The 27,778-nt window shown below is 44.4% G+C and overlaps 1 protein-coding gene and 1 long non-coding RNA gene across 3 annotated transcripts in view; both read left to right on the top strand.

Moving 5' to 3' along the window:
• LOC130369065 (uncharacterized) overlaps positions 1-13,088 on the top strand; it is a 49,952-nt gene extending 36,864 nt beyond the window's left edge. For both annotated transcript variants that reach the window (XR_008892657.1, XR_008892659.1), the window contains one exon: positions 12,613-13,088. This is a non-coding gene — a long non-coding RNA (uncharacterized LOC130369065). The remainder of the gene's footprint in view (positions 1-12,612) is intronic.
• Positions 13,089-21,064: 7,976 nt separating this feature from the next.
• On the top strand, positions 21,065-22,660 carry TMEM229A (transmembrane protein 229A). Its single transcript, XM_056573775.1, has one exon. The coding sequence runs from the start codon at positions 21,132-21,134 to the stop codon at positions 22,068-22,070; it is 939 nt and encodes a 312-aa protein (XP_056429750.1). The 5' UTR covers positions 21,065-21,131; the 3' UTR covers positions 22,071-22,660.
• Positions 22,661-27,778: the final 5,118 nt, after the last annotated feature.

Here is a 27,778-nt window from a genome sequence, read left to right on the forward strand (position 1 = left end):
CATGGAACAGACTTGTTTCCATGATGGGAGTAGTAATTCTCTGGCTGCGCGAGTCTGCAGACAGCTGGGGAGGCTACATTAGTGTTTGTACTACTACCCCCATCATGGAACAGAGTCTGTTCCATGATTAGGGTTGTAGTACAGGGGCTGAGGGATTGATCGCACCGGGTCTCACTTCTGAGACCCGATGCGATCTGAAGTTATTAAGCAGGGGAGCGGGCGGCATGCTCCGCAACCCTGCATTGTATCAGTATAGTTTAACTTAAATTTTTTAATCCCCCGCAGGGAGCCCTGAATGGCCAGTACCGAGGAGCCAATCAGGGCTCTTAGAGGGAGATTTAAAAATGAACATTGGGAGTAGCAGGGGCCAAATAGCACTGTGGGGGCAAGATATATAGCGCTGCAGGGGGGGGAAGACATATAGCCTATATATCTAGCCCCCCGCCGGCGCATTAATAAATATATACCCCCCGCAGCGCATGCATAATGTAGCCTCGCAGCGCTTCTATATACCTATGTCACTGCAGCGCTTCTATATACCTATGCCGCTGCAGCGCTATATGTGAAAAGTATTCTAGCAGCAGCATCGGCCGCCCAATGCTGCTGATAGAAATACTTTACATACATAGCGCTGCAGCGGCATATGTATATAGAAGCGCTGTGGGGGGGGGCAGATAACGCTATATGTCTGCCCCCCCAGTGCTTCTATATACATATATCCCTGTAGCGCTATTAATGAAAAGTATTTCTATTAGCAGTGCATAGTGCCGGCAGACAGCTCCTGAAACTATGCGCTCCTTATGGAAATACTTTTCATTAATAGCGCTGCAGGGGTATATGCATATAGAAGTGCTGTGGGGGGCAGATAACGCTATATGTCTGCACCCCAGCGCTTCTATATACATATACCACTGCAGCACTATGAATGAAAAGTATTTCTATAAGGAGCGCATAGTGCCAGGAGACGGCTGCTGGCACTATGCGCTTCTAATAGAAATACTTTCCATTAGTAGCACTGCAGTGGTATATTTAAATAGAAGCACTGGAGGGGCAGACATATAGCGTTATCTGCCCCCACAGTGCTTCTATATACATATGACGGCACTGCGCTATGTATGAAAAGTATTTCTATCAGCAGCATCGGGCAGCCGATGCTGCTGCTAGAATGCTTTTCACATATAGCCTGCTGTGGCATAGGTATATAGAAGCGCTGGTAGGCTACATTATACATGCGCTGCGGGTGTATATATTTAATGCGCAGGCGGGGGGTATATATTTATTAATGTGCCAGCGGGGGTGTCATATCTAATGCGCTGCTGGGGGGCTAGATATATAGGCTATATATCTTGCTTTTAATATATATATATGGTCCCCCTGCTACTCACAATGTTCATTTTTAAATCTCCCGCTGAGAGCCCTGATTGACTCCTCAGTACTGGCCATTCAGGGCTCCCCGCGGGGATTCAAAAGTGAAAGTTAAAACACACTGATACATCGCAGGGTTGCAGAGCATGCCGCCCACGCCCTTGCTTAATAACTTCAGATCGCATCAGGTCTCAGAAGTGAAACCTGGTGTGATCAATCCCTCAGCCCCTGTACTACAACCCCCATCATGGAACAGACTGTTCCATGATGGAGGTAGTAGTACAAACATTAATGTAGCCTCCCCAGCTGTCTGCAGACTCCCGCAGCTAGTGAATTACTACTCCCATCATGGAAACAAGTATGTTCCATGATGGGAGTAGTAGTAGTCCCTCAGCACTGCAAGAGTCTGCTGATGTCACCTCTTCTGAGCATGCTCAGTAAAACTAAGGACGTTATTATAACGGGCATAAATGGGTGTATTTCCTAACATATGTCAGCCATAGACTTCAATTTTATAAATAACAGACGTTAATTTACACGTTTCTTGTGACGGGCAAAAAATTTGTGCACGTCACATTATTTCTCCCATCACAAATAACGTCCGTTAGTCATGACGGGCTATAACGGGTCATAACGTGTAATATAAAAACACCATAGACTTAAATGGGGTTGTTTCCTTCTCCATTTATCCTCTAGGCTGCTGGCTAGAAAGCCTTTTAAATTATTTTTACATATTGTATTATTATTGTATGCCGCTAAGACTATTATAGCTAAGCACTGGAAGAAAATCCTGCCTCCCTCAGAGGATGAACTTATTGCCAGGGTCCGGGAGATTCGCTCATTGGAATCTCTCACAGCCTCACTGAACAACACCTTATCACACTTTCTGTCCATCTGGGATCCGTGGGACAGGTTTATTGATGGGGATCCTCCTTGACCTGCTCTTTTCTCTTTTCCTCAGATTCCTTCTCTCTCTTTTTCCATTCTTTGTTCCTCTCACCTTTCTCCCTTTTTCCCTCTCCTCCCTTCTTTCCCCTTCCTTCATGTTGAGTGTTTTCCCAAGTCTTTTCCTTGTGTTCTTTCCCCTGTCTTCCCCCCCTCCTTTTCTCTGGCGACTCTTTCACTACTTATGTTGATCTTTTGTTTCCCTTCTCCCAAGCTCCTTATTTGACCTGATTGGCACTTGTCAACACGGTTCTTGACTTTTTGCTCATGGTTGTTTGTAACGCTGTGACCTGTTTACTTTCCTGTGACTGGAAATTTTGTACTCAGCCTTCGAGATGTTTCTATATATTGTTGTGTTGTAAATTACGAAAATCTTTAATAAATATTTACAGTTTTAAAAAAATGGGGTTGTTTAACGCACATTTAAAATGGCTTTTCAAACGGGTGTTTATAACGGGTGAAATTCTATAGTATGAAAGAGCCTCATGTGTAAAAATTGGAAAAGTGAGTATAACCCTATGGAAATGTCCAAATTTGGTCAAAGTGTCAATATTTTGTGTGGCCACCATTATTTTTCCACTACTGCCTTAAACTGTTATATGTTGCTCAGTACCTCATCCTGATCATGTACATCTATTTTTTTATGTGTCTACAACCTATATTTCTCTCAGAATTACCTTTATTTACTTGCCATCATTGCTCAGTAAGATTTGGGGCGTGTCCCTCTCATCTCCTCACTGCGATGACACCTCCCCCTTCTCCCTCACTCTGCTCTGACAGAGGGCCGGGAGCAAGCACAGCAGCTCTGGACACCACAGGACACTGCAGGACTGGAATGTGTCCCAGAAGGCAGGGGGACCCCTAATGGCAACTTTTTTGACTGACTTTTTCAGTATGAAATACAATGAAAGCAATCGTAAAACATATTGTTTTTTGCATGCTTTATAACATATGAAAAGGTATTGTATCTGACAGTGCCCATTTAAGCCTCTTAGGTATGGAGTTCACCAGAGCTTCACATGTTGCCACCTGAATCCTCCTTCACTCCTCCATGACGACATCACAGAACTGGTATATATTAGAGACTTTGTGCTCCCCCACCATCTGTTTAAGGATGCCCCACAGATGCTCAATAGAGTTCTGGCCAGTCCATGACCTTAACCATCATCTCCTTTTACAAGACAGTGGGTCATCTTGGAGTTGTGTTTGGGTCATTATTATGTTGGAATAGTGCCATGTCTCCAGAGGGAGAGGATCACGCTCTACTTCAGCATGTTACAGTATATGTTGGCCCTTCATGGTTTCCTCAATGAACTGTAGCTCCCCAGTGCCAGTGGCACTCCACAGCCAGACACACTTGTCTTTGTACTCCTCACCTGGTTGCCATCACACACGCTTGACACTATCTGAACCCAATAAGTTTATTTTGCTATCATCAGATCACAGGACATGGTTCCAGTAATCCATGTCCTTAGTCTGCTTGTCTTCAGCAAACTGTTTGCAGGCTTTCTTGTGCATCATCTTTAGAGGAGGCTTCTTCTGGGATGACAGCCATGCAGACCAATTTGATGCAGTGTGTGGCATATGGTCTGGACACTGACAGGCTGACCCCTCACCCTTTCAACCACTACAACAATGCTGGCAGAACCCATATGTCTATTTACCAAAGACAACCTCTGGATATGAAGTTGAGCATGTACACTCAATTTCTTTGGTTGACAATGGCGAGGCCTGGTCTGTGTGGAACCTGTCCTGTGAAACCGCTGTATGGTCTTGCCCACCGTGCTGCAACTCAGTTTCAGAGTCGCGGCAACGCTCTTATAGCCTAGGCCATCTTAATGATTTTTTTTTTACAGTGACCAGTATAAGAGAGTGTGAGAGCAATTTTAACACCAAATTTAAGACACCGGTTCTCCATTCACATCTGAGACCTTGTAACCTTAACATGTCACATGACACCAGGGAGGGAAAATGGCTAATTGGGTACAATTTGTACATTTCCCCTTGGGTGTGTACTTACTTTTTATTGCCAAGGTTTAGACATTAAAGGCTATGTGTTGTTGTTCTGAGGGGACACAACATTAAAGGGGTACTCCGGTGCTTACACATCTTATCCCCTATCCAAAGGATAGGGGATAAGATGCCTGATCGCGGGAGTCCCGCAGCTGGGGACGCCCACGATCATGCACGCGGAACCCCGTTTGTAATCAGTCCCCGGAGCGTGTTCGCTCCGGGTCTGATTGAGGTCCACCGCAGAGCCGGCGGCGTGTGACATTACGCCCCCGTGTAATGTCACGCTCCGCCCCTCAATGCAAGCCTACGGGAGGGGGCGTGATAGCTATCACGCCCCCTCCCGTAGGCTTGCATTGAGGGGCGGAGCATGACGTCACACGGGGCGGGGGCGTGACGTCACACGCCGCCGGCCCTGTGGTCGACCTTAATCACACCCGGAGCGAACACGCTCCAGGGACTGATTATAAACGGGGTGCCGCGTGCATGATCACGGCGGGGGGGGGGGTCCCCAGCTGCGGGACTCCCGCAATCAGGCATCTTATCCCCTATCCTTTGGATAGGGGATAAGATGTGTAAGCACCGGAGTACCCCTTTAAACACTGTTATACAGACTGTGCACTCATTGCTTTGGCAGGACCAGCTGAATGTCTATTGAGTATGGGGGGCCTCCTGACTTAAACTTCAACAACAGATATCAGGGTAGAGAAGGATCAGGCATGTTGGTTATCAACTGTCTGATCTTTTTACACTCGGTGGATAAGACAACACCAGAAGAGTCTTACTCCCCTCTCTTCATTTAAAACACATAAATGCTCTCCCATAAAGGCGACCTTTACTTTATGAATATTTTAGTCTAGATAGAAATATGTATGGCACTATTACATGAAATCCCTTGGTACATTTATTTAGGATACCCCTACACATTTCATTAAGGAAAGATATTATCATCCGCAAGAGATCTTTTAGGAAAGCACGTTCTCTCAACATTCTTAGAGGGTTCCCAGGAAGATTGTCCATTCTTTGCCCGGTGTCAATGATCATGTCTGGTCAGTCTGGATAACCTTTAAGAGGCACTGTCATTGTGAAAAACTTTTTATATGTTATAGAGCTAATCATAATATGCCTTTTTACAATATAAATCTATTTTTAAAAAATGTCTATTTTCGCCAGAAATTAAAACTGAAAATAGGCGACACTAGAGGTCGTCTGTCTTTAACCAGACAGACTGGTCTGGATTTTGCAACATACTGGATACCGGCCGTAAAGCGTGCCGGTATCCAGTATAGGAGATCGCCGCTGTATGAGCTACAGGGTATGAGCGGGCACATACTGCCTGTGAACGAGAACAGGGAGAGCACACACACAGGCAGTGCTGAGTAATCCTGCACTGTAAACATAGAGAGGGAGCCAGGAAACCACTACACTGGCCCTACAGTATTAGGCTAACCTACTCTACCTACTGTAGGGAAACTTAGGTTCTGTTTCAAAACTACAACTCCCACAATGGCAGGACAGCAAAACTTTGTGTGGGCATGCTGGATGTTGTAGTTTTGCAACAGCTAGAGGCAACACTGCTGTAACACAGTGATTCCCACTGCAACTCCAGTTGTTGCACAGCTACAACTACCAGCATGCAGGGACAGCCACAGGTAATGAAAGCATGATGGGAGTTGTAATTTTGCAACAGCTGGTGGCACAAAGTTTGTAAAACTCTGTATTAGAACTGCGTGCCATATCTGTTGCAACTCCCAGAATGCCAAGACAGCTAAAGATTGTGCGGGCATGCTGGGAGTTATAGTTTTTCAACACCTGGGAGTACAATCTTTGTAAAACTCTGTTTTAGAGCTGTGTATTTTCCAGCTGTGTGCCTCCATCTCATGCAAAACTACAGACAAAGGATGTGGGCATGCTGGGAGTTGTAGTTTTGCAACAGCTGGCGGCAACATTGCTCTAACACAGTGCTTCATAAAGACTGCACATTCAGTTGTTACAAAACTACAACTCCCAGCATGCTGAACTAGTCAAAGCTTTCTCTGACTCCTAAATGACAAAGAAGCTGATCAGACATTCAGGAGTCTGTGAAAGCTGAATGACACACATAGTGACAGCTATGTTGATTAGCATCCAACTTTACTAGGAAAACATATTTTACTAGGAAATCATAAAAATGCTGTACTTTTATCTATAAAATCCTTGCACTAATTTTATAAAGATCTATTCTTATATTTATAGTGTTTTTTTTTTTTTTATCCTGTTGTTAATTCACCATAATGTCTTAGGAATACTGCAGGCAAGCTCCAAGCATCTTCCTCTGCATAACATGTACAGCATTAAATTAGAGAGGAAAGGGTTACAGAGTAGAGTGGAGTGATTGGCAGACTGCCCAGGAGACAGACAGACAGGCCCCCTTCAGCCAGCAAGATGAAAAAGTAACTAAGCAGCAGATAAATGCTCATTGCTCTGGATATATAGGTCCTAGACACATAAAAAAATATATGTACATGATCAGGATTAGGTATGGAGTACCATATCACTTTTTTTTGACAGGTACGCTTTAAGGTCCTGGTTTGTCAGCATAAATCCTTCAACCCCATCAATTGAAATGCTGGAGTTGGAAGGGACAAGACTAGCTGATACAAGGAATTAGAAAGAAAATATTGAACTGTACACATTAAGCTCAGTTTCCATACAGTTGAAGAGTACTTATGATGCATAAAAAACTAAACAGAATGGTTGATAAACAAATGGAACCTAAATATATCCTAAATCATTCTATTTATTCCTCTGTTTTTTAAAGCTGAAAATAGCTGAATGAGTGGAAATATTTTCCGTGGGAAAAAAAAGGTTGGTGTTAATCATCGGTTTTGTGACATTTTTCCTTCAGTTTTCTGAACCAAAAAAGGAGTGAATTTAAAAAGGAAGAAAATATAAAGGAAGCGCAAACACGTCCCCTTCCTGCTGGATACATTTCTGGCAGAAAAAAAAAACTGCATTAAAAACTACAGTGGCAATTTTCACACACTAATAATGATAGATAGATAACTAACTAAATATATAAATAAATAAACAAATACATTAATAAATAAATACATACTGTCTTAGATGCCCAAATCAATCAATCACAGCTCAGCTTTTATATATAAAATTTCCCCCAAAGTATATGACAACAGTCTCAAAGAGGACCAGTAGTCAGAGCAAATTGAGTTTTTATATTACCTTGTAGCCAGTGTCGTTGCTATGGCGGGGCGGAGGGGGCGGACCGTGCTGGATGACACCCTCTGGTGGGGTGACACCCTGACTCCTGTGCATCTGTCCCATACCTGTCGCACACTGTGCAGCTGCAGTCAGGGGCCCGACAGTTGCACAGTGAGTGACACTAGACAGTTAGATATGGACTGGAGGTGACAGTACTTACATGTACTTCTATGCTGCACCTCCAGACTTCTTCCTGCATGGAGTATCAAGTCAAAGAGGAGGGGGAGGGGTGGAAGCAGCATGGCAGCCTAGAGAGGTCAAAGGCTATCAAAGCCAGGAGGCTGCCTGTGTTGTTTGTCCTGTGCCCTCCTCCTCTTCATCACCTCTGCTGCTCTTCTCCAGGCTGCAGACCCCCCACTTCACAGCTGTCCCTGATGGAGGGAGTGACACATGTAAGGAGACTGCAAGAGTTTAATATATTACAGTGGTCTCCAAACTATGGACCTCCTTCTTTTCCACACTACAACATCCAGCATGCCTAAAAATTCTTTGGCTCTCCAGGCATGCTGGGAGTTGTAGTTTTGCAACAGCAGGAGGTCCATAGTTTGGAGAACACTGATGAAAATGTATTATCCTCTTAATCCCCCTATGGGGACATAAAAAGCCAAAGTTTTTTCAAAATGTGAAAAAAAAGAAAAGTCCAAAATCACATCTCAGGAAAATAAAAAAAATAAGTGATCAAAAAGTTATATGTAAGGCTTGTTTCACACTAGCAAATTACTCCGTTTAGCAGGTTCCGTCCTACAATCAGCTGTCACCGGCAGTAACCAAATCCTATACGTCCATTAGAAAATCCCATTATAGTCTATGGGATTTTTCTAATATCCGTTTTATTCCATTATAGTCCGTTATTGATAAAGGACGTTATTTAATGACGGAAGATAGTACGGAAGAAAATAGTTCATGAACTATCTTCCGTCACAAAATAACGTCCGTTATCAATAACGGACTATAATGGATTAAAATGGATATTAGAAAAATCCCATAGACTATAATGGGATTTTCTAACGGACGTATAGGATTTGGTTACTGCCGGTGACAGCTGATTGTAGGACGGAACTTGCTAAACGGAGTAATATGCTAGTGTGAAACAAGCCTAAGCAAAAGTGGTACCAATGAAATCTACAGATCACAGCGCAAAAAATGACCCTCATACCACTCCATATATGGAGAAATGAGAGAGTTAGGAGTCAGAATAGAGTGATTTAAAACATGTTCATTTTGTTTAACCCCTTAAGGACGCAGGGTTTTTCCGTTTTTGCATTTTCATTTTTTCCTCATCACCTTCTAAAAATAAGAACACTTTCAATTTTGCACCTAAAATTCCATATTATGGCTTATTTTTTCCGCCACCAATTTTACTTTGCAGTGACATTAGTCATTTTACCCAAAAATCCACGGCAAAACGGAAAAAAAATCATTGTGCGACAAAATTGAAGAAAAAATGTAATTTTGTAACTTTTGGGGGCTTCCGTTTCTACGCAGTGCATTTTTCGGTAAAAATAAAACCTTATCTTTATTCTGTAGGTCCATGCGGTTAAAATTATACCCTACTTATATAGGTTGGATATTGTCGTACTTCGGAAAAGAATCATAACTAAATGCAGGAAAATTTATATGTTAAAAATTCTCATCTTCTAACCCCTATAACTTTTTTTATTTTCTGCGTACAGGCCAGCATGAGGACTCATTTTTTGCGCCGTGTTCTGAAGTTTTTATTGGTACCATTTTTGTATTGATCAGACTTTTTGATCGCTTTTTATTCATTTTTTCATGATATAAAAAGTGACCAAAAACACGTTATTTTGGACTTTGGAATTTGTTTGCGCATACGCCATTGACCGTGCGATTTAATTAACAATATATTTTTATAGTTCGGACATTTCCGCATGCGGCAATATCACATATGTTTATTTTTATTTACAGGTTTTTTATGGGAAAAGGGGGGTGATTCAAACTTTTATTAGGGAAGGGGTTAAATGACCTTTGTTAACTTTTTGTTTTTCACTTCTTTTTGCAGTGCTATAGCTCCCATAGGGACCTACAACACTGCACACACTGATCTCTTATGCTGAGCCCTGCAAAGCCATAGCTTTGCATGGATCGGTGAGATAGGGGCTCGATTGCTCAGGCTTGGAGCAATCAAACCCAGATCGGACGCGATGGAGCAAGGTAAGGGGATCTCCGCTCGCGTCCTAGCTGATCGGAACATCGTGATTTTATTGCGATGTCCCAATCAGCCCGACTGATCTGCCGGGAAGCGTTTACTTTCACTTTCAGACGCGGCGGTCAACTTTGATCGCCGCGTCTGAAGGGTTAATAGCGCGTGGCACGATCGGTGCCGCACGCTGTTAGCCGAGGGTCCCGGCTATTAATAGCAGCCGGGACCGACCCGGTGTCATGCGGGGTCACGGTGTGACCCCATTTTAAACACTGGGACCGGGCTTAGGGTGTACAGGTACGCCCTGCATCCTTAACAGGTTAAAAAGTTTGTTTTTTAAAATTTGTACAAAAATAGAAAATGCGTTAATATGGGGATAATTTTAATCGTATTGACCCACAGAATAAAGAGAACATGGCAGTTTTACTGTAAAGTGTACAGTGGGAAAATGAAACCCTCCAAAAGTTGTAAAGTTGCTGTTTTCTTCCATTTTCCCTCAAAATAAAATTTTTTTGGGTTGCACCGTACATTTAATAGTAACATGTTGTTAAAGAACAATTGGTGGTGCAGAAAACATGGGAAAAAGCAAAAATAAAATTGTCTGTGTTCTTAAAGGGGCATTTCGGCTTTATACTTCTTATTGCGACACCATTTTCTACCGCACCGGGTGACACCGACCCTAGCAACGCCACTGCTTGTAGCCTCAGGTGCCCTGATTCCAACGGCATATGGAATTTACTATGTGGATGACTTTACTAGGTCGTGAATAGGGCGTGAATGCTCAGCTGAGGGTGTAATTACAAGCTTCATAATTCCCCCTTCCCCCAACATGACTCAAGTCAGCTCATCCTACTAGTCACACCTACCTCGAGCCTAACATTCCCAGCTCATTTTTACAATGGAGTTTCCACCCATCTGACTATTCAGTGAAAAGTAAAGATAATCAACCAAATACTAAAATATCTATTATATCTAGGGAATCGCGTAGAGATGTGGGTTGTCATAGAAAGAAAAACACCTTTAAAATCAGGGCAACGGAGTCTGCAAGGTGATATAAAAACTCATTTTGTGACTGACTACAGGTCCTTTTTATGGCTTAAATTTAACCACATGAGGTCCTTTAAAAATCTGAATGAAGATAGCAGTACAAGGCCATAAAATCAATGTAAACAAAAATGAAAGCTGAACTGTTGAAGTGAAGACATAGTTAAATGACAAAGAAAAATCTGTAATAGAACCGCTTGATGACAGATCAGGTATGCAAAACAAAGCCTCATCGCTGCCAAAAACCTGCAGAAAAATGTGCTTGTTGTATTAGTGGTTCGGCACAACATTATCTGCATGCCACAGTCAGAAGAAGGAAACCTAGATAACCTAATCTATGGCTGCCTATTTGGGTGGTATTTGAGTACAAATGCACATTGTTTTATTCACACTAGAGCCTTCAGCATGCTCCACATTTTTTACTATGTTTTTATACCATTTGCAGCAAACTACATGGGGGAGATTTATCAAAACCTGTGCAGAGGGAGAGTGGTGCAGTTGCCCATAGCAACCAATCAGATCGCTTCTTTCATTTTTAAAGAGGCCTTGGTAAAAATGAAAGACGCAATTTGATTGGTTGCTATGGGCAACTGCACCACTCTCCCTCTACACAGGTTTTGATAGATCTCCCCCATTTGTTTCCCTATGTACCATATTACGGCCTCATATTCCTGTTATGCTGTTATGATTGAACCCACTGAGATGTACCGTATTTTTCGCCGTATAAGACGCACTTTTTCTTCCCCAAAACTGGGGGGAAAAAGTCGGTGTGTCTTATACGGCGAATACACCCCTATTGCGGCGGTCCCTGCGGCCATCAACGGGCGGGACCCGCGGCTAATACAGGACATCACCGATCGCGGTGATGCCCTGTATTAACCCTTCAGACGCGGCAATCAAAGCTGACCGCCGCGTCTGAAGGGAAAGTGACACTAACCAGGCTGTTCAGTCGGGCTGTTCGGGAGCGCCGTGATATCACCGCGGCGGTCCCAAACAGCCCAACTGAATAGCCGGGTTAGTGCTTACAGGACACCGGGAGGGACCTTACCTGCCTCCTCGGTGTCTTCTCCGTTCAGGGATCCCCTGTATGGCTGGCGCTCTCCTCCCTCATCATCACGTCGTCGCATGCGTAATGACGTGATGGCGGCGACGGAGAGCGAGGATACCCGGCCGGCAGCAGAGACGTTCCAGAGCGACGGGGACGCGGCAACAGCGATGGAGCGACATCCAGAGCAGCGGTGACGGGTCCAGAGCAGCGGGGACACCTGAGTATTACCTCCTATACAGTGGTTTTCAATCTGCGGACCTCCAGATGTTGCAAAACTACAACTCCCAGCATGCCCGGACAGCCCTTGGCTGTCCGGGCATGCTGGGAGTTGTAGTTTTGCAACATCTGGAGGTCCGCAGGTTGGAGACCACTTTTGGGTTCAAAATCTTTATATTTTTAGATTTTGCACCTATAAATTGGGTGCGTCTTATACGCCGATGCATCCTATAGGGCGAAAATTACGGTAACTTGATGAAAATGCTTGTTATTTTTTTAGTTTCTCAAAAACTCAGAATAAAACCTTCAAATATGAACAGTAGAAGCATAAGTAAAACCGTTTAATAACTACTTCACCTTGCCATCTGGTAAAGATGGAGTTGATTCTGTTATGCTTTAGAGTTGCGTAGTAGGCAATGACACATAATGACATCATTTCATTTGTCCAAATCTAGCCTGAGGGCTTGAAACATATAAACAGACCAATAACTTTAAATTGCTTGGAATAAAGATGGGTCCTTAATATTCCACGTTGATGGCTTCTTTTTAACATTTTCATTCACAGCTACTTTAAAAGTTCTAGCAATTTACTGTTTCTGACCGGAAGAAGCGTCCGCCAGTGACGCGAAACTAGTCGTTTGGTGTACGCCCCCTGCATTGAGAGCGGCGTCTCTCGTGCTCCCCGCTTACATTGAAGTCTGTCACCGTTTGTGTAAAGCTCCGAAATAAAGAAGATTTTAACCGTACTTGGTGAGTGAGTGCAGCATTCTCTTCTAACGCTTCAGTGCATTTATTGAAGATACATTTGGATACTTCTGTCTTTTTCATTGAACACTAGCACCCACACCTTCAGTGGACTTGTTCACCCTTCGCATGAGATACATTGTTCCATAGCACACAGAGTGGGAGATTGATACAATTAAGTAACTGATCCGATATTTTGTACTGCAGTGCCTACTTCACACTTGTGTATAGACTATCAATGGAAAAAGTCTTGCTGTCTTGTATGCTTCATAGTATACAGGCTATTAATCATGGTATCTAGAGAATTGAAGGGTAATCTTAGGAAGAAGCAGCACTTCACGAATCCAGTAGTGGAAAAAAGTGGTACATTCATTCACCTATCTACAAACAGCAACATTTCAGCTCAACAATAGAGCCTTTTTCATGCTTAAAGGGGTACTCCGGCGCTAAGACATCTTATCCCCTATCCAAAGGCTAGAGGATAAGATGCCTGATCGCTGGGGTCCCGCCCAGCGGCGGTACCCCCGCGATCAGGCATCTTATCCCCTATTCTTTGGATATGGGATAAGATGTCTTAGCCCTTGGGGATGTCTTAGCCCTTGGGGACGGAGCCCATCATGACACTGGGCGGGGGTACCCCCGCGATCAGGCATCTTATCCCCTATCCAAAGGATAGGGGATAAGATGTCTTAGCCCTTGGGGACGGAGCCCATTATGACCCTAAAGACGAGAGCATTTTTTTTCAAGTCTGACCTCTATCACTTTATGCATTAATAACTCTGGGATGCTTTTACTTATAAATTTGAATCAGAGATTATTTTTTCGTGACATATTCTACTTTATGTTAGTGGTAAATTTTCATTGATACTTGCATCATTTCTTGGTGCAAAATTTCAGGAAAATTTGAACATTTTGCATTTTTCTCACTTTGAAGCTCTCTGCTTGAAAGGAAAAGGGACATGTCAAATAAATTACATATTGATTCACATATACAATATGTTAACTTTATGTTGGCATCATAAAGTTGACATGTTTTTACTTTTTGAAGACATCAGAGGCTTCAAAGTATAGCAGCAATTTTCCAATTTTTCACAAAAATGTAAAAATCTGAATTTTTCAGGGACCAGTTAAGTTTAGAAGTGAATTTGAGGGTCTTTATGTTGGAAATCCCCTATGATGGACCCCATTATGAAAACTGCACCCCTCAAAGTATTCAAAATGACATTCAAAAAGTATGTTAACCCTTTCGGTGGTTCACAGGAATAGCAGCAAAATGTTGAAGAAAAATCAAAATCTCAAATTTTTTACACTAACATGTTATTGTAGCCCCATTGCTTTCATTTTTACAAGGGGTAAAAGGTAAAAAGGCCCCCAAAGCTTGTAATTCATTTTCTCTCCAGTAAGGAAATACCTCATATTTGGATGTAAAGTGCTCTGTGGGTGCACTAGAGGGCTCAGAAGGGAAGGAGCGACAATGGGATTTTGGAGAGCGAATTTTGCTGAAATGGTTTTGGGGGGCATGTCGCATTTAGGAAGCCCCATGATGTCAGAACAGTAAAAAAAAAACAAAAAAAAAAAAAACACATGGCATATTATTTTGGAAACTACACCCCTCAAGGTCCACTGTTCTGGCACTATGGGGGCTTTGTAAATGCACATGGCCTTCAATTCCAGCCTAATTCTCTCTCCAAAAGCCCAATGTCGCTCCTTCTCTTCTGAGCATTGCAGTTCGCCCGCAGAGCACTTTACATCCACATATGGGGTATTTCCATACTCAGAAGAAATGTTACAAATTTTGGGGGGCTTTTTTCCTATTACCCCTTGTGAAAATGAAAACTTTGGGGTAACACCAGCATTTCAGGGGGGGGGAAAACTAATTTTAATTTTAACGTCCAACTTTAAAGAAAATTCGTCAAAGACCTGTGGGGTGTTAAGGCTCACTATACCCCTTGTTACATTCCGTGATGGATGTAATTTCCAAATGGGGTCACACGTGGGTGTTTTTTTTGCATTCATGTCAGAACTGCTGTAACTATCAGCTATCCCTGTGCAAATCACCAATTTAGGCCTCAAATGTACATGGCGCTCTCTCACTCCGGAGCCATATTGTGTGTCCGCAGAGCATTTTATGCCCACGTATGGGGTATTTCCATACTCGTTACAAATTTTAGGGGTCTTTTTCTCCTTTTACCTCTTGTGAAAATGAAAAGTATGGGGCAACGCCAGAATGTTAATGTCAAAAATTTTATTTTTTACACTAACATGCTGGTGTAGCCCCCAACTTTACCTTTTAATAAGGGGTAAAAGGAGAAAAATACCCCCAAAATTTGTAATGCAATTTCTCTCGAGTACGGTAATACCCCATATGTGGCCCTAAACTGTTGCCTTGAAATACGACAGGGCTCCGAAGTGAGAGAGCGCCATGCATATTTGAGGCCAAAATTAGGATTTTGCAATAGGGGCGGACAGGGATAAAAGGATGGGGCTTTTCTCCACCTAAACCCTATGGCAGTGTTTCCCAAACAGGGTGGCTCCAGCTGTTGCAAAACTCCCAGCCTGCCAGGACTATGTGGGTGCCTGTACATTTTTATTTGGGGGAAGGGGGGTTAACTGTGTGAGAGTATGTGTATATGTAGTGTTTTACTTTTCATTTTGTGTTAGTTTAATGTAGTGTAGTGTTTTTAGGGTACATTCACACGGTTGGGTTCACAGTGGATTTTCCGCTGGGAGTTTGAGCTGCGGCAGAAAATTTGCTGCATTTCTAACTTGTAGAAGGAAACTCACTGTAAACCCCTGCCCATGTGAATGTACCCTGTACATTCACATGGGAGGGGGGCGCCCCAAACCTTCAGCTGTTGCAAGACTACAACTCCCAGAATGCACAAAGACAGACCGTACATGCTGGGAGTTGTAGTTTGGCAACAGCTGTAGACACGCTGGTGGGGAACCACTGAGTTAGGAAACAGACTCTAGCTCACTGATTCCAACCCGTGTGCCTCCAGCTGTTGCAAAACTACAACTCCCAGCATGTATGGTCTGTCAGTGCATTCTGGGAGTTGTAGTTTAGCAACAGCTGGAGGCACACGGGTTGGAATCACTGAGTTAGGAAACAGACTCTAGCTCAGTGTTTCTGTGTAGTTCTGCCATATCTGGCCCTTCAGATGTTGCAGAACTACACTGCCCAGCATCCCTGACTGTCTGGGCATGCTGGGAATTGTAGTTTTGCAACATTCGGGGCCTTGTAAAGACAAGTGTCACAAATGTCAAGCAGCCTGCGCCCGCCGTCTTTAATGTGGGGGGGGGGGGAAGAGCCCCCAGCCATCCACAGGGGGACAAAACATATTGCCCCTTTACATGGCCATCGTCAGGGGGGTACATTTTTGTGTCCACTGATTCAAAGTGCCCGCAACCACTTTAAATCAGCAAGGGCTGTCGGGAGGCAAAGCGCAGGAACATCACTGATGTGCCCACGTGCACCCAAAAGGAGCAGAAAGATGCACAGTCAGATGGGACAGTAATAATGAAGCAGCTGCATGCCACCTTCAGTGCTCTGACCACTGCTCCTCCCGTCTAGGGATCTACTGATATGGCCCGATGGCCCAGACCGGAGGATCAGTGGGCGGAGCACCGATGCTAGGTAGTACACAGACATACTGCCTGCAGTCATATACTGTATATGGCTGGAGGCAGTATGTCTGTAGGGGCACAGGGGGCCTACAACTACATATGGGGACACATGGGGATTAAAACTATATAAAGGTGCACAGGTGGCCTACAAGTATATTCGGGGAGCAGAGAGGGCCTATAACTATATATGGGGGCACAAAGGGCTTACAACTATATATGGAGGCACAGAGGGGGCATAAAACTATAAATAGGGTCCTAAAACTATATATGTGGGCACAAAGCGGGCAATATTACTGTGTAGGGCAATACACATGGGGAGTTTGTATAGAGGTGAGCATTGTGGTGGATAAAGGAGCCTAGAATGTTTGGCAAGTTCTTTGGAGACAAGTCATGACCCGGTCCTCACAATGGTCTCGGCTGGATAGAAAAGAAAAGGAAGTGAACGCCAATCAGAGAAAATGTCACCTGTGATTGACTCCGAAGACGCCCCTGTAAGTCAATAATATCATTCTGTCCCATCAGCGCTAAAGTCACTTGTATGTTCTGTAGGTATGTTTAGTAAGGGTATGTTCACACTACAGAGTGTGAACGGAATCTCCGCTCACTGAATTCAGCGAGCGGAGATTCAGACTGGCAGCCGGCAGCGGCGGAAGGACCGCGCGGCACTGCGCCGTCACCATTGACGGCTATGCAGTGCTCACGGACTTCCGCGCAAAGAATGAACATGTTCTTTCTTTGCACAGAACAATTTATCCGGCCCGCCTGCCGCCGCTGCCTAAGGACATCCCTGAGTCCCGAAATATGTTTTCGGGACACAGGGATGCGCTCTCGGCGGCCCCGCATTTACTTTAAAAACGCAGGGATTGCCGGGAGGTAGCACACGCAGGGACGTCACTGATGTCCCGTGCGTGCGCCCATAGCAATGGAGCGTGGAGGAGCGGAGTAGCGAGCAGGACGTGCGCTGGCCAGATTGGTAAGTGTTACCAGCGGCACGTCAACTTCGGTGCTCCGACCACCGCTCCTCCGGTCCTGAGACCTACGGCCGGACCGGAGGAGTGGTGGTTAGAGCACTAAAGTGGGGCAGTACAGAGTACACTGTATGGCTGGAGGCTGTATATCTGTGGGGGAACATACTGCACCTAATGTGGGGGAACTATACTGCACCTAATGTGGGGAGCTATATTGCACCTAATGTGGGGGAATTATACTGCACCTAATGTGGGGAGCTATACTGCACCTAATGTGGGGGAATTATACTGCACCTAATGTGGGGAGCTATACTGCACCTAATGTGGGGGAACTATCCTGCACCTAATTTGGGGGAACTATACTGCACCTAATGTGGGGGAACTATCCTGCACCTAATGTGGGGGAACTATAGTGCACCTAATGTGGAGGAACTATAGTGCACCTAATGTGGGGGAACTATAGTGCACCTAATGTGGGGGAACTGTACTGCACCTAATGCGGGGAACTGTACTGCACCTAATGTGGGGAACTGTACTGCACCTAATGTGGAGAACTATACTGCACCTAATGTGGGGGAACTATACTGCACCTAATGTGGGGGAACTATACTGCATCTAATGTGGGGGAACTATACTGCCAACCTAATGTGGGGGAACTACAACCTAATGCGGGGGAACTATATTGCCAACTAAATGTGGGGGAACTACAACCTAATGTGGGGGGATCTATACTGCCAACCTAATGTGGGGGGAACTATACTGCCAACCTAATGTGCGGGAGGGGACTATACTGCCAGCCTAATGTGGGGGAACTACACTGCCAACCTAATGTGGGGGAACTATGCTGTCAACCTAATGTGGGGGAACTACAACCTAATGTGAGGGGATCTACACGGCCAACCTAATGTGGGGGGAACTATGCTGCCTACCTAATGTGTGTGTGGGGGGGGGGGGGAACTGTGTTGCGTACTTAAAGGGATAGTCCACTAATAAGATATATAGGTGTGCATAGGAATTTGTTCATATATATATTTTTTTAATCTATAGTCCGGCCCTCCAACGGTCTGAGGGACCGTGAACTGGCCCCCGAGTTTAAAAAGTTTGAGGACCCCTGCTCTACAACTGGAGAAAAGGTTTCTACATCAGTATAGACAAGGGCTCTTTACTGTAAGAGCAGTGAGACTATGGAACTCTCTTCAGGAGAAAATGTTCATGGTGAACTCTGTAAAAGATTTAAAAAGTATCCTGGATGCATTTCTGAAGAGTAATACCATTACAGGCTATGGATAATAGATTTATAGGGACAGAACATTGATCCAAGAATTCATTCTGATCCCATATTGGAGTAAGGAAGGATTTTTTCCCCCTAGTATGGGGAACCTCATAAGGGTTTTTTTTTTTTTGCCTTTCTCTGGATCAACGCAGTAAGGACACAATAGGGATATAGGTTGAACTTGATGGACACTGGTCTTTTTTAACCTTATGAACTATGTTATATATGGCTCACATATGGCTTTTATGTGCTATGACTTGTTGTCCATGTCTTGAATATCTTATGATTAGTGTTGGCCACGAATATTCACATTTCAAATTTTTATCGCAAATATCGCAAGTTCGCGAATATTGCGAATATTTTTTTTTGCACTTTTTTTCCCGCATATGTGAATATTTGCATATTACTCCTTTTCACTTGGGGGCCAATTAGAATGATGCAAATACAGAGGTTATCAACCTAGCAACCAATAGTAAAAATGCCCACCCCCTCACTGTTTTCTTCATCGAATACGCAAATGTTCACATATGCGAATATAGGACGAATATTCATCTATATATTCGCAAAATATCGCCAATTCAAATATGGGCAATGCCGCTCATCACTACTTATGATAAGTACATATGTGAATCGTTCAGAACAGCAACAATGTAAAAGATAAGCAGACCAACTTTTAACCCCTTAACGACCACGGACGTAAATGTATGTCCTGGTTTGGTGGGACTTCTCGCACCAGGACGTACATTTACGTCCTGTGTATGACCGCGAGCATCGGAACGGTGCTCGCGTCATACACAACAGGTTCAGGCTGCTAGCAGCAGCCGGGGACCCTCGCGGATGTCCGCCATTAACCCCTCAGATGCCGTGATCAATACAGATCACGGCATCTGTGGCAGTGCGGTACTTTGAATGAATGATCGGATCACCCGCAGTGCTGCCGCGGCAATCCGATCATCCAGCATGGCGGCCGGAGGTCCCCTCACCTGGCTCCGGCCGTCTCCTGGGGTCTTCTGCTCTGGTCTGCGATCGAGCAGACCAGAGCAGAAGATCACCGATAATACTGATCAGTGCTGTGTCCTATGCAAAGCACTGCACAGTATTAGCAATCAAAGGATTGCTATAGATAGTCCCCTATGGGGACATAAAAAGTGTAAAATAAAAGTTGAAAAATGTAAAAATAAAAAGTAAAAAAAAAAGTGAAAAATCCCCTCCCCCAATAAAAATGAAAATTGTCCGGTTTTCCCATTTTACCCCCAAAAAGCGTAATTTTTTTAAATAAACATATTTGGTATCAGCGCGTGCGTAAATGTCCGAACTATCAAAATATAATGTTAATGATCCCATACGGTGAATGGCGTAAATGTAAAAAATTTAAAAAGTCCAAAGATGCAGCTTTTTTGTCACATTTTATTAAAAAAAATGTATTAAAAATTATCTAAAAGTTTTATATATGCAAATGTGGTATCGATAAAAAGTACAGATGACGGCGCAAAAAATGAGGCCTCATACCGCCCTATATACGGAAAAATGAAAAAGTTTTATAGGTTGTCAAAATAGGGTGATTTTAGATTACTGATTTTATACAAAAAGTTTTAGATTTTGTACAAAAATATAAAAGTATCTAGCCATGGGTATCATTTTAATCGTATTGACCCATAGAATAAAGAACACGTAATTTTTACCGTAAAGTGTATAGTGTGAAAACAAAACCCTCCAAAAGGCGTAAAATTGTGGTTTTCATTTAAATTTCCTCCCTAAAAAAGTTTCTTTTGGGTTCGCTGTACATTTTATGGTAAAATGAGAGGTTTCATTACAGAGTACAATTGGTCACGCAAAAAACAAGCCCTTGTATGGGTCTGTAGATGGAAATATAAAAGAGTTATGGATTTTAGAAGGCGAGGAGGAAAAAACGAAAATAAAAATAAAATTGGCCTGGTCCTTAAGGTGAAAATGGGCTTGGTCATTAAGGGGTTAAATACTAAAGACTAATAACATTGCTGTGTATAAAATGCCCTTTGGTGAGGTATTACTGAAGATAGGATTTTCCGAAATTGTAGCACAGTGGACCATGCTGTAAAGCAGTGTTTCCCAACCAGGGTGCCTCCAGCTGTAGCCAAACTACAACTCCCAGCATGCCCGGACAGCCAAAGGCTGTCCGGGCATGCTGGGAGTTGTAGTTTTGCAACAGCTGGAGTCACCCTGGTTGGGAAACACTGCTGTAAAGTAAGCTGCAATGTGATCCGAGCTGGAATAAAGGGCAGGTACCAGCCAGTGCCCATACACTGAGAGAACAAAGCAGGGTACAAGGCTTCTGTGCTGGAGGTGGCTCCGGTGGGGGTGTTGGCTTCCTAGTACAGTACAGATGACAAGTACAGATGGTGCACACAAGGAGGGGCGCTGCATGCATTGCCTTGGTCCCGCTCTTCGGACTAGAAGCCAGGGTATCACTATGCGGCTGTGACACCTGGCGGTATGGGCAGGAACCAGGGAGCCTGGAGGCGGCAGGTGGTCAGAGCCCGAATCAAGCCTCCTGCAGGGCACAGCTGCCAGCCTCTGCCCGTATGGATGAGGCTATATTTCTATGGCATGCACGGCCTGACCCTGGATGTGCTGAGCAGCTGCATACGGCGCTTTCTGCACAGCCGCGACTACCAGCTGCTGGGCTTCTCGTCCCCGTACCGCTGCCTGCTGCATGCCCTCGCCCACCTGGCTCTGGAGAAGATCTACCTGCAGAGGAAGAGCTTCCCCGACAATGCCCTGGCGTTCCACTTTGTCTTCTACCCGTCGGTGTTCGTGGGCCTTCAGATCCTGCTCCGGAAGACGCTGCTGCAGTGCTCCCCCCAGGAGCGGGCGCTGAGTGCGGCAGAGCTGGGGCTGCAGTATGCCATGGCCATCTACTACTCCCAAGTGTTCCTCCGGAGCTTCCTGAGGCTGCAGTACCAGAGGTGGGAGGGGCAGGCGGGACTGGGGGCTACTACCGGGCACCGGCTGCCGCTCAGCCTGCGCTTCCTCTTCTATGGCATGCACGGCTTCATGGATGAAGTCTTCTTCACGTCCGCCTTCAACCTGCTGGAGAAGCCGGGGGCCCCGCTCAGCGGACACACATCCCTGTGGTCGTTCTTCATGTACGGGAGCTGCAGCCTCATAGTGGAGAGGCTCTTCTTCCACCTGTGCTATGGCCGAGGCTGGGGGGCATGGAGGAGGCTGCCCGTCTACATCCTCTTCGTCTACACCTGGGAGTTCTGCTGGGGCTTGGGGCTCCGCACATATAACGCTTGTTCCTGGGATTATTCCCATTACCCTCTGAACTTCATGGGCCTGGTGACCCTCATGTACTTACCAGGGTGGGTGTTCCTCAGCTTCTTCCAGGACCTGCTGTCCAAGGTGCTGCTCCGTATACGTTTTGTGTAACTATGGAGGGGAACCAAGTACTGGAACTACATACAACACTGCTCAATACTAAGTGGCATGGACTTCCAAGGAGTTACCATAGTGTCGGGTACTGAACTTAGGCTGAATTCACACCACATTTTTGAAATACAGTTTCTGTATGCGTTTCTAAGGGTGAGTTCACACCACGTTTTTCAAGTATGTTTCTCGTATACATTTTCATTATTGAAAACGTATGGAACCGTATTGAAAACCGTATACATAGACAAATAATTAAAAACCGTACTGCACCCGCATACATTTTTTTTAAAATGGACGTGGGAAACGCACATGTATACGGTTCTATACGGGAAACCGTATACGGTTTTTACTTTGCACATGCGCATTTGCATCTTAAAGTCCCCACCAATACCCCTCCCATTAAAAATGGACAACATTTTCAAAAACGGATGTTTTTTTATTTTTTATTAAAACGGACAGCACTGTATGCACTTTTAAAAACAGTATCCGGTGCATTATCTCTATGCCCGGGCTGCAAAAGGTAAACTAAATAAACTTTAACGCACCTACGTCAGCCTTACGCTGGGGACGGGAACATCGTACAGCCGTCAGCCTATCACCGGCCAAGGCGGAACATCGCTGCGGCCGGTGATAGGCTGACGGCTGTCCAACGTTCCCGTCCCCGGGAAACAAGTGAGGCCGGTACCGGACCAATGGGAGGTGAGTTAAAGTTTATTTTGTTTATTTTTTGCAGCCCGCGCATAGGGATACCGCACAGTATAGAGCAGTGGTCTCCAACCTGCGGACCTCCAGATGTTGAAAAACTACAACTCCCACCATGCCTGGAAAGCCAACGGTCCCCGATGTTGGGACAGCGCAGCGCTGGGCTGATTCATTAATTCCCGTGGGGGAGGGGCCAAACCGGTATTGTGGTATGGGTTAAAATTCATATCGTGCAGCACAAAAATTTCGGTATTCGGTATGAACTGGTATACCGCCTAGCCCTACCATACGGTTTTCTTCAGAAAAACAGATTGAAAACAGTATTGCAAAAACCTGATGTGAACCCAGCCTTAAGGAGATGTCCGGTGCTCACTTTTCTTATTTTATCTGTTCCGGGCTGCAAAATAAAAGAAAATAAGCTTTCTCTTACCTGCATACGCTCCCCCGGAGCTCCGGTACAGGCGTTCTGTCCCCGGGCTGTATTCTTCTTACTTCCCGTTAGCCCGGCACGTCACACGGAGCTTCAGCCTATCGCTGGCCGAGGTGGGACATCGCTGCGGCTGGTAATAGGTTGAAGCTCCGTGTGACGTGCCGGGCTAACAGAAAGTAAGAAGAATACAGCCCGGGGACCGAACACCTGTACCGGAGCCCCGGGGGAGCCTAGGCAGGTAAGAGAAAATTTGTTTTCTTTTATTTTTCAGCCCGGAACAGATAAAATAAGAAAAGTGAGCACCGGACATGTCCTTTAGTCTGAATTCACACCACATTTTTGCAATACAGTTCCCGTATACGTTTTTAATTTGAACCGTATTGAAAACCGTATGCATTGACTCTCCATTGAAAAGCGTATGCCAAACGACGCATCCTGTTGCATCCGTTTTGTGTCTTGTACGGTTTTGTCCACTTTTTTTTTTCCCATAGCCTACCACGGTTTTTGGTCCGGGTGAAAAAACGTATTGAAACCGTATACGTTTGTTTTTTTTAACATGGGAGTCAATGGGAACCGCAGGGAACCGTATGTGCATACGGTTTTTGACTTTGCACAGTTTATTTCTTGGAATTTCAATCAAACAAGTGAAACTTTATTCACAATGGAGTGAAAAGTTAAAAACAAATACGTTTTTTTCTTAAAAAACAGAAGCAACCGACCATCATTTTTCAAACAGTATACGGTTTTTAAAGGTTAAAATTTGTACACGTTTTGATACAGTTTAGTCAGGTTTTGAGGAATTTGTTTTTCATCAGAAACCTGATACGGGAACTGTATTGCAAAAACATGGTGTGAATGCAGCCTTACTGAGTAGCAACCTTGCTGTAGAAATGGAGACCTTTCCTAACATACAGAGCAACAAGCTTTCTCATCCTTAAAGGGAAACCGCTATAGCGTACCTGCGTGTACTTAGGGTTGCCACCTGGCCTGTATTTTACCGACACAGCTGGTATTTTGGCCACCCTGCCGGTATTTATCCAACCAATCCTCCAACTCCCGGAATGTTGCACCATATTCTATACCAGTGTTTTCCAACCAGAGCGCCTCCAGCTGTTGCAAAACTACAACTCCCAGCACGCCCGGACAGCCAAAGGCTGTCTGGGCATGCTGGGAGTTGTAGTTTTGCAACAGCTGGAGGCACCCCTGGTTGGGAAACGCTGACCTATACTGTATACTACTATATAGTCCAACATGCTGAGAGTTGTAGTTTTTGTTTGGGGCAGCTGCTGAGCCATATGCTGTATCAGGGCATGCTGCAATACCCGAATTTAATTAAAAAAAAAGTGATCAAAAAGTCACATCAAACAAAACTGCAAAAAATTAGCCCTCATATAGACTCTTATAAGGAGAAATAAAAAAGTTATAGGGGTCAGAATAGGACAAAATTTGCCCCGCATATGTGTATCCTGTGATGTCAAGAATATCTAATTATGCAAATTAGCATGGCCGGTATTTTTTTTGCAAGAAAAGTGGCAACCCTACGTGTACTGGGCAATAGCACTACTGGCACTAAACACGACACCCGTGTTGTAAGGCTGCATTCACATCACAATTGTTGCAAATCGTATCAAATCATTTGCTAAAGAATCTAATCAGATGTGTCTAAAATTGGGTATAATAGACATATGGTGATACGTTTTCACACCTTTCAGTTCGTATTATTCTAAAAGACCTTATCCGTTTTTATGTTTTTTTAATTTTCATATGTGTACAATTAAATTGATTAAAGGGGTTCTCCGGTGCTAAGACATCTTATCCCCTATCCAAAGGATAGGGGATAAGATGCCTGATCACGGGGGCCCCCGTGATCTTGCACGCAGCACCCCGTTAGAATCAGTCCCTGGAGCACGTTCGCTCCTGGTCTGATTACTGGCGATCACGGGGGCCGGAGCATTGTGACGTCACGCTCCGCCCCTGAATGCAAGTCTATGTGAGGGGGCGTGACAGCGAACGTGCTCTGGGGACTGATTCTAACGGGGTGCTGCGTTCAAGATCACGGGGGTCCCCAGCGGTGGGACCCCTGAGATCAGGCATCTTATCCCCTATCCTTTGGATAGGGGATAAGATGTCTTAGCGCCGGAGTACCCCTTTAAAACCGATACAAGTTTTTTTTAATCAAGACAAAAAATCGTGCTCAACCATAATTTTTCACCCGACAAAAACTCATACAGACGATGTCAATAAAAGTCAATGGGTATGTCTAGATATATGATTGTATACGATTTGTCAATAAAAGTCAATGGGTATGTCTAGATATATGATTGTATACGATTTGTCAATAAAAGTCAATGGAATAGAATTGAATGAACTTGACAGATGCTAAAATCATGTTGTGAAGGCACCTTTTTTTTTTTTTTTTTAATCCGTTATGGTTTTTCATATCTTTTTTATTAAAGGGGTACTCCGGTGCTTAAACATCTTATCCCTATCCAAAGGATAGGGGATAAGATGCCTGTTCGTGGGAGTCCCGCAGCTGGGGACCCCCGGGATCATGCACGCGGCACCCCGTTTGTAATCAGTCCCCGGAGCGTGTTCACTCCGGGACTGATTACCGGCGACTACAGGGCGGGCGGCGTGAGGCGTAACGCCTGCGCCGGCGTGTGACGTCACGCTCCGCCCCTCAATGCAAGCCTACGGGAGGGGGCGTGATAGCTATCACGCCCCCTCCCGTAGGCTTGCATTGCGGGGCGGAGCGTGACGTCACACGCCGCCCGCCCTGTAGTCGCCGGTAATCAGTCTGATTACAAACGGGATGCCGCGTGCATGATCCCGGGGGTCCCCAGCGGCGGGACTCCCGCGATCAGGCATCTTATCCCCTATCCTTTGGATAGGGGATAAGATGTTTAAGCACCTGAGAACCCCTTTAATGATAAAAAAAAGCATCTTTGGTGCACTAGGTGCTTTGTTACACCCCGTACCTGTAGCTGTGGCAACACCTCTTCATTTGTATACATATTGTTCACTTCAGGGACGTAGTACCAGCGAGCACAGAAATATTGCACATGTGCAGTAACAGTCCAGGGCCGCCATACTGGATACGTTGTGCAAACACAAGATTTCCGTGCTCGCTTGTGCTAGATCACTCCAGGGAAGAATATAAATAAAGAGGCGTTGTTACAGAAGATGGCAGGTGAGCATAGTGGTGCACTTGGGGTCCCAGTAACATCTTCAGATTTATGTAAAAAGATGTATTAACAGATTTATGAAAAAAGGGTCAATGGATAACAAAGGGTACTCGCCACAAGCGCTATTGCCCAATACCAACACGTTAGCATAGGCTAACAGGATGACAGTTCCTTTTCTTGGGTATACATAAAAGACCATGGTACCTGACATTAGATGGGTCAGTGCCGTTTACAATTTACAGGCTTTGTGACCAACCACTTCCTATTTTTCTTACACTGTAAAGCATAAGACTACTTTATAAGGGATTATAGAAAGTTTTTCCTTATAAGCTAAAAGTGGACCAATTCTAATGGCTATTTTTATTCTGGTGTTATGGGAGTGGTTTTTAAAGGAGATATTATGGTTTCATCAAATAAAACTCATTTTATAATAAAAAGTTAAACATTGTCTGTTTTATTTTAGAAATATTTCGTTTTTCTAGATCAGTGTTTCCCATCCCAGTCCTCAAGGCACACCAACATTCCGGGTTTTTCTCAGTTACTCCATTGGAATAGAATAGGGAAAAATTTAAATCCTGGACTGTTGGTGTGCCTTGAGGACTGGGTTGGGAAACACTGCCCTAGATCACTGCTTGCTGTTATACAGTAGGAACCTTTATTGCTTGTATTCCATGGATTAAAATCTGTCCTGGTCACATGATGAGCACACAGGTGAATGGATGAGTAAAGTTACAAGTACAGTTATTAGTTGGTTGTCATTTTTTAAATTGTCTTCTAAAAAACAGTGATGTAAGGCCAAGTTCATACCACCATTATTGTTCTGTTCAATTATAACGGAACAACAAAAGTAACACAGGTGATGAATCTCCTGGCTGCCGGAGATTCTATAATGGTGTCTGGCATTTTACTGGACAAAATGGCGCTGTATGCTACGCTACTTCATCCTGCATTTTTTACCCAATCTGTGACAGAGCTTCTTAACAGAGCCTTAGAAGCAAATGTCATTATGACAATGTTTTATCTATACCAAAGATACCTGCAAATATTATGCAAAATTCTAACACATTTTTACTTAAACAAGGAAATATTTACTTGACCTTTGTTACTGACTGGAACAAGGTGAAAAGTTACTAGCCTAAGCTTTGGTTCACACTAGCCTAAAATGAAAGTCCCTGCAGTGGGTTTGATGGTCCAAATTGACAGCTGTCAGTTGAGATCATAAGACCCACAGTCAGGCCAAAACTTATGGCATTAGTATAGACATAAAAATGCCCCCATTTTAGGCTAGTGCGAACCCAGCTGTTTTTTTGTACATACGTACACAGGATGGGGATAAGAAGCTGATCAGTGGTAGTTGGACCACCGGGACCCTCAACACCACATTCGCATAG

The sequence above is a fragment of the Hyla sarda genome, chromosome 4 (assembly GCF_029499605.1).
Source record: "Hyla sarda isolate aHylSar1 chromosome 4, aHylSar1.hap1, whole genome shotgun sequence".
Classification (NCBI taxonomy): Eukaryota; Metazoa; Chordata; class Amphibia; order Anura; family Hylidae; genus Hyla; species Hyla sarda.

Coding starts and splice junctions, on each gene's coding strand:
- TMEM229A (XM_056573775.1), top strand. CDS start 21,132: ATGGGCAGGAACCAGGGAGCCTGGAGGCGGCAGGTGGTCAGAGCCCGA.